We start from the raw sequence: 7,370 nt of genomic DNA on the forward strand, positions 1-7,370 counted from the left end.
TATTTCTGATCTGCCTTCTCAGCATTTTAATCAATTTATAAGCAGTAGTGTATGTGGGGGATTTATATTTCGCTCATTCATACTCAGTTTCAAACATACTTTCCTGAATATCTTAATCCTAAAACTAATTCCCATTGTTCACACTGGCTGCACCCAAGAGAAATTTACCAGCGGGAAAGAGAACTGATATTTGTGGAAGCAGAAGCTTTAACTCATTTAATCTTTAATTCTACCGGGGATTTTATGGGGGAGGGGGATGGTGCTCCAAATGGCTAGGCGGTAGAACTGGGATTATAAATCTAATTTATCTAGCTCTGAAGACACTATTCTTTGCTCTTTGCACTGAAATACCGTTGCAGATATGAGAATATTCTATTAGACTACTTCTTCTTAACTAAAACCTGGGGGGGGGGGGGGAATCTTCATCCTGGAAATACCTGGGAAGTCTTATTGTGCCGGCTTTCAGGTTTACCGAGGTAGGACCCAGAAAAATCCCTGTGCAGGAGCATTGGGGGACCCAGAGGCAGCTCCTCACACAGGGAACGTTTAGTTCTCTGACAAACGTTTTGGGTTAGTTGATCTTTACTCCCCCTTCTAGCTCTACAATCCTTTGACTTTAAAATTATCGAGGAAAAAGCGGATGCCTACTGGGATGTCTACCGGACCGTCAAGTGCCACCAACTCACAGTAAAGAAGAAACTGAGTTCATGATCCCTTGGTGGTTATGCAGGTTAGCTCTACGCATTACTACTGGCCAGACCGGTGGCCTCACACGTTGGGCTTTTAACGCGTGAACGTGGAAAGAAATCCGAGGACCTCAGGAGGAAACTCAGTCCCAACTGCTCAGTTCTCAACTTCGCAAATTCCTTCTCCGAGTCTGCGCTCTTCCTCAGGACTACAACTCCCAGCAGGCCTTGCCCGAGGCCAAAACTTATTGGCGGGACCGCCTGGGTTTCTCGCGTTGTGGCAGCCAGCACAGCCAGTGGGAAGAAAGGGTCCTCCTCAGAAACCAATCCTGGAGAGGTAGGGCGGGTCCTCTCTGGGTTCCGGCTCCGGCTCCTCCCCCGGCCCTCTGAGGCGGCGCTGTCCCTGACGGAGCGGCGGGAGCGAGGTGGGTCCGGTTTGGGCCCGAGGTCGCGGGGGTGGGTGGCGGGCCCGGCTTCGCGGGGAACCGTGAGCATGGCCGCCTCCCTTCCTCCAGGGAGTTAGAGGCTGTGGCTTTGCTCGCTGGACTCGGTGGGGAGCAAATGGGACCCGGTGGTCCCTTCGCCCCGACCCCTGGCCCCCGCCCCTGGCCCGCGCGGCTAGGCAGCTTCCCCAGCCTTCCCCACAAGCCCTCCTGTTGGCTTTTCAGTCCAGCCCCCTGGCACAGACCATACTTTGGGGGTCAGTCCCTACCCCTCTTCTACTCCTCCCCTACCCCTCCCAACCCATCCGGCTACTCAGAACCCAGACCTATGCCCTAGGACGCGCGTATTCTCGACTCCGCGATCGGCTTCTCTCCGCCACTCCCAACCCAGCCTACTGGGCTCCGGTGTCCTGACACCTCTGATTGCAGCCTGTGCCTCCTTTCCTCTCTCCCGCCCATCTCCTCCGGACCCTCTAACCCCTTTGGCCCCCTCTATCTGACCCGTTATGCAGCTATCCAGTACAGTTCTCTGTTCTTAAACACCTTGTTCCTGGTCTTTCTAAGCTCTTCTCTCCGCATCATCCCCCACCCCCTACCCCTTGACTTGACCCTAAAGAGCGGGGACTTCGGCCCTTCGGACCACTTTCCACCTTGGCGCCTTCACTCTAAACCGAGTCCCTTGACCTTCAGCATCTGTGATCACCAGCCCTGTCTTCTTGGCTCTCACTTCCTAGCCCTGGCCGCTTCTCCACTGCCCCAGTCCTTTCTACCTTCGGTTCTCCCTGTAGGTCTGAGCCTCGTAGGAAGGCAAGCCCTATGGTCCCTTCTCTCCCCAAATCTTTTGAAATGTGCGTCTCTACCTTACCTGCCGCTGTATACTCAGTGGGTAGATAGGGGGCTCCTCAGCTCTGCAAGTTCCAATTTTGCTCACCCGTCTTGCAAGTCCTAACTCAGATACCGCCTTTTCCATGCAGCTGCTCATCCCCGATTTCTTCAGGGAGACACGCCAGTGTCTTCTTTCTAACTCCCTTGGCACTGTTCTTTTTCCTTCCCTCTCCACCCCATCTCCCTTCCCCTCTCCCTCCCTGTCTTCCTCCCTGCTTCTCTCCATTACTAGTGGCATGTCTTAAAGCACTGGCTTTGGAGCGATGGGCATAGGTCCCTGTTCGGCCACGCACTTGCTGTGTGCCCTGAGGCAAGTTACAATTTCTCTGAGCCTCCATTTCCTCATCTCTAAAACAGATTGTGAAAATGAAATGACATGATTTGCATATTGCGTTCAGTCCAGGGCCTAGCACTTAGTATGAGCTTCCAGAATGTTTATTATTATTGGTTCCCATATAATGCCAGGTGCTGTGTGAAGCATTGAGGAGTCAGTACAAAGGTGACCAAGGCACAGTTCCTGACCCCCCCCCAGAACTGAACCTTCTACACTGTATGCCAGTTTCTGGAGGTCATGGCCTATTTCCCTGCACTGTGCCATAAACTGAGGGTAGTATCATAATCCTAAATCTTGTTGCTCTTATATTGATCCAGCATTCAGTCCTGAGTAGAGTCAAAGCCTGGTACATTACAGGTTCTTAGAATAGCAGGATTGGATGTGAGTGGGGGCCAGATAGCCCCCCCCCCTGTGGTACCGGAGCCCCAGGTAGGGTGGGCAGGACTGGGGACTGAATTCAGATCGTATCCATTGATTCATACATCAGAAGACATTAAGCAGTGCCTCGTGCTGGGGAGAGATTGCCAAAATGACCCAGTCTCTGTCCTTAAATTGCTTATAAACTGCTAGTGGAAACAGATTATGTTAAAAGATCATTGCAAATCAGTGTAAAAGCAAGTACGTATGAGATTCTGCCGGTGCATAAAGGTGGAAGAGTGGGTAGATTCCTGAGAACAGTGGGTGAGACAGACACAGGTAAGCATGAAATGGGTTCTGGAGCCAGGCCTGGCCTTCACTCAGCTCGTTCAATGAATATTTATTAAAGATCTACTATATATGACTGTCACTACCTGAGGAATTTGGGTTACATTAGAAAACAAAGGCCCTGGGGCACCTGGGTGGCTCAGTCGTTAAGCGTCTGCCTTCGGCTCAGGTCATGATCCCAGGATTCTGGGATCGAGCCCCGCATCAGGCTCCAGGCTCCCGGCTTGGTGGGAAGCCTGCTTCTCCCTCTCTCACTCCCCCTGCTTGTGTTCCCTCTCTTCCTGTGTCTCTCTGTCAAAATAAATAAAATACAATATTTAAAAAAGAAAAAAAAAAAAAAGAAAACAAAGGCCCTGTCCCTTAGGGGACATATGTTTTAGCAAGGGGAGGGCAGACACTAAATAAGAGACAGAAGAAATAAATAGAATGTTAATGGGTGAGAAGTGCTGTGGGGCAGGGGGACTGGGAGTGTGGAAAAGGGGTTGTGATTTTTAAAAGGATTGTCAGGAAACAGTGAGTATCAAGGAATACATTGTTTCTGGTGTTTACTTGCATTTTTGAAAATGAAGCAAGCCTCCTACACGTCTCTTCTCTAGATTCCTCAAGAAACACTCTCTCAGAGATTGGTAAACTGGTTCACCTCCCTTTGTCTTAAATAAAGTTTTATTGGAACACAGCCACACTCCTTCCTTTAAGGAATTCTCTGAGGCTGCTTTTATGATACGAGAGCAGAGTTGAGTGGTTGCAACAGAGATACTGTGGTCCCAAATATTTACTAAATATTTACTGTCTGGCCCTTTCCAGAAAAATCTGCTAGTTTCCACTCAAAGATTTGAGGCTCTGTCTGTATTTCACCTTTTAGATTATATAGAGCCTCATACCATTTATTTTCTTGTACTGTTTCTTAATTAAAAAAATTTTTTTTCTTTCCTAACAAGATCACATAAGGAATCTTTTTCATTCCTGTGATCTGTGCAGGGCTAGGAGATAGCATCCTCCGCAATGGTCCTAGTAGGTGCCACTGGCTGCCTCGCTCGTACCGACCCCACAGCTCCTGAGAGCACTGGAAGTGTTTCCTCTGCCACACGGTCCTGCAGTGTAGGCGGGTATCATCGTGTTAGCGATGTGGGAGTCGAGGCTCAGAGGGCTTGAATCATTTTGCACAGTTCCACAGTGTGTGTCACCATCAGGATCCAGCCCTAAATGTAGTCTGTGGCCCTTCCATGACTACTGCTGGGTGTTCAGAAAAGCTTGCTGACCTGAAGGAGTTCTGTCTCTCATTCTTCTTCCCTCACTGTCCTGTCATAGCCCCTTGTCCCTTGGTCGTGTTACCTTACAGTATCCGCACTGGCCCACTGGGCCTTCCAAAGTGCCGTTGTGGCCTCAGGGCCCAGAGGAAACCCCACGCTGGGCAGTGCTTTGTCCCCTCCTGGCCAGGCCCGGGCTGTAGGAGCTCAGAGTCCGTGCGGTCTGGCAAACGTTTATTGATGCCTGTCTGAGTTGGCAGTGTGTATGTGTAGTTGTGTGGAGGGAGAGAATGCGGTTTGTGTCTATGTCTTTGTAGGTGGCATGTGAGAGCATGTGTGTGTGATTTTGTGTGGGGTACGAATATAGCTGTACGTGTGATTGGGTAGGCACGTGCGTGGCTATATATTTAGAAGGGCTGTGTATGTGATGTGTGTGGCCATATGTGGCTACAGGTGTGTATGAGTGTATGTTGTGTGTGTGTATGTGTCTGTATGTGACTGTATGTGTGACTGTGTGGTTTGTGTGTATGGTATGAGAACTATGGTTGAGCGTGGCTGGTACGTGAGGATGGCCATGTGTTTGGGGTGTATGTGTGTGAGAGAGAGATGCGGTGTGTATATAGCTGTGTATGGTGTTAGAGAGCGGAAGTGGGCACTGACCAGTCGGAGCAGACCTAGCCTGGGCCCTGCAGTAGGTTTTGGAGGGCTCCCATGTTAACCCTTAGTTGCCTGCTAGGCTGCGGTCAGGGGAGGGGAAGGGCGGCGGAACAGGTAAGAGAATTCATGGCTGGGCCTCTGAACGGCTGGGAGAGCCTCAGGAATGAGAGGTTCTGTTCATTTTGAAAGCAGGCAAATGGATACTTTTAAGGAAGTTTTTTTTTGTTTGGTTTTTGTTTTAATTAAACATAAAAGGAGTTTCAGTTAGCTTAGAGTCAGGCAGAGAAATGGAATCGTCCGCAGCTGGAAGCTCCTTTACCGACACGGGAATCAGAGTCTAGACTGTCATTGTTTCGTGGTCTTAGGAAAGGTGACATTATTTCCACTGACAAGTATCTGTGGGGAGTGGACAAAAGTAGTGCCTTCACTTTACTCTGATGGGTGGCTGTCGTATCTGTGGAAGTTTGTCACTTGAGAGTTATTAAGGAAAGGCACGCTCTCCAAGTATTCCCGAGAATGGAGGTTATTTCTGATGGACAGTTCCACGGGGAAGGGTGCACCCCTTCAGCCAGAACAGAGGTTCCCTGCAGTCGAGCCTGAGCCCAGAAATAAAGGTGTTGGCCATTTGTGTTCATTCTCAGGGTTCAGAAATGGGCAGTGAGAAGGAGCAGCATCCAGAACAGCACCTGCCTGACGAAGGGGACTGGGGTGAGCCCTGGAGAGTGGATGACTCGGAGGGTTTTCAGATCCCAGATGGGGAGAAAGAGCGCAGGCAGGAGAGCCCGTCAGAGTGTCCGCCAGAGGTCCATCCCAAAAAGCCATGGCAGAAAGTCACTGTCGCCACCGGAGAGCCCGGGGGCCCCACGGCTCACCCGAGGCCCGAGACCGACGAGAAGCCCTTCACATGCGCCCAGTGTGGGAAAACCTTCAATAATACCTCCAACCTGAGAACGCACCAGCGCATCCACACGGGTGAAAAGCCTTACAAGTGCTCCGAATGCGGCAAGAGCTTCTCGAGGAGCTCCAACCGCATCCGCCATGAGCGGATCCACCTGGAAGAGAAGCACTACAAATGTCCCAAGTGTCAGGAGAGCTTCCGGCGGCGCTCGGACCTCACCACGCACCAGCAAGACCACCTGGGCAAGCGGCCGTACCGCTGCGACATCTGCGGCAAGAGCTTCAGCCAGAGTGCCACGCTGGCCGTGCACCACCGGACCCACCTGGAGCCCGCGCCCTACATCTGCTGCGAGTGTGGCAAGAGCTTCAGCAACAGCTCCAGCTTCGGCGTGCACCACCGCACGCACACCGGCGAGCGGCCCTACGAGTGCACTGAGTGCGGGCGGACCTTCAGTGACATCTCCAACTTTGGGGCCCACCAGAGGACCCACAGAGGGGAGAAACCCTACTGGTGCACGCTGTGTGGGAAACACTTCTCCCGGAGCTCGAACCTCATCCGCCACCAGAAAACACACACGGGCGAGCAGGCTGCCAGAGACGCCAGCTGAAGGGCGAAGAGGGAGAGAGGTGGAGAGACGCCAGCCTAGTGTAGGAAGATCTCCAGGATCTGCGGCTGCCCCCTCGACCTCAATCCCCTCATCCCACTTTGGAGAATGGTTTCCTGTTGCCTCTGAAGCCAGGATCTGCGGGAGGTCCTGAGAAGGGACTCTTGAGTAAGAAGAAGCGTTGCCGCTTTCCAGGCCAGTTTCTTGCCTTGGAAAGTTTGGAAGATCCGGTCTTGGCTTCATCTCCTTGGGATGAAAGAGAAGTAGGGTAGGCTTAGCACAGGCTCGTGTCATTAGGGCAACCATCCCCTGGCCTTTGAGGACGTACCTGTGAGGTGGGCGTCACCGCCTGAAGGTCCTCCAGATCGTATAGGAACCACACAGGGCCTGTTACGGTGGCTGTCAGTGCCCGTCTGCTATGCCTCGCCTGCGCTGGGAGGAGCGGCCTTCCCGATGGAAGGGGCCTCCTCGGCCTGGACAAGAGGTCTGGTCCTGCCTTAGGAATGAAAAGGAAGCCCTCAGGGAGCCATGATCCAGGGACCTTCCCAGTCCCCCGTGTCTGTGACTCGTTCCCCCACCCTAATCCACGTCTGTTCCCAGAGTGATTAGTAGTAAAACCCTTCAATGAAAAGGACCTGTGTACTTATTTGGGGCATCAAGGAAGTGGGAGCTGGGGAGCTGGGGGAGCTGGTCGTGCTGCAGCCTCTCTGGAAGGGGGCTGGGTGCCCAGACAATGGGTGGTTGCTCTGAAAAGCAGAGGAAAGCAGGCGGAGTCTGGGGGGCTTCTGAGGAGGAAGGCAGGAGGGAAGGAAGGAACACTGAGCAGACACATCTGCTGCGGCATCTGCAGGTCACATTGACGTCTTTGTCTCTGTGTCCTGGCATGGCAGCCCTCAAAGGAGTCACACAGC

The 7,370-nt window shown here is 52.3% G+C and overlaps 1 protein-coding gene across 2 annotated transcripts; it reads left to right on the forward strand.

Moving 5' to 3' along the window:
* The first annotated feature begins 1,074 nt into the window (after window positions 1-1,074).
* Window positions 1,075-7,081, forward strand: LOC111143261 (zinc finger protein 691). 2 transcript variants are annotated; one of them, XM_022496882.1, is made up of 2 exons: window positions 1,075-1,111; window positions 5,572-7,081. In XM_022496882.1, exon 2 carries the CDS (start codon window positions 5,608-5,610, stop codon window positions 6,460-6,462), a length of 855 nt encoding a protein of 284 aa, XP_022352590.1. In that variant the 5' UTR covers window positions 1,075-1,111; window positions 5,572-5,607; the 3' UTR covers window positions 6,463-7,081. The 2 variants fall into 2 exon arrangements, with proteins under 2 accessions (XP_022352590.1, XP_022352589.1); XM_022496881.1 differs by having other exon boundaries at window positions 5,599-7,081.
* Window positions 7,082-7,370: the final 289 nt, after the last annotated feature.

This window comes from Enhydra lutris, unplaced genomic scaffold (genome assembly GCF_002288905.1).
Source record: "Enhydra lutris kenyoni isolate GAN:26980312 unplaced genomic scaffold, ASM228890v2 scaffoldscaffold9, whole genome shotgun sequence".
In the NCBI taxonomy this organism is placed as follows: Eukaryota; Metazoa; Chordata; class Mammalia; order Carnivora; family Mustelidae; genus Enhydra; species Enhydra lutris.

What these genes read in the sequence shown, in the direction of transcription:
- LOC111143261 (XM_022496882.1), top strand. Translation starts at nt 5,608, where the DNA reads ATGGGCAGTGAGAAGGAGCAGCATCCAGAACAGCACCTGCCTGACGAA.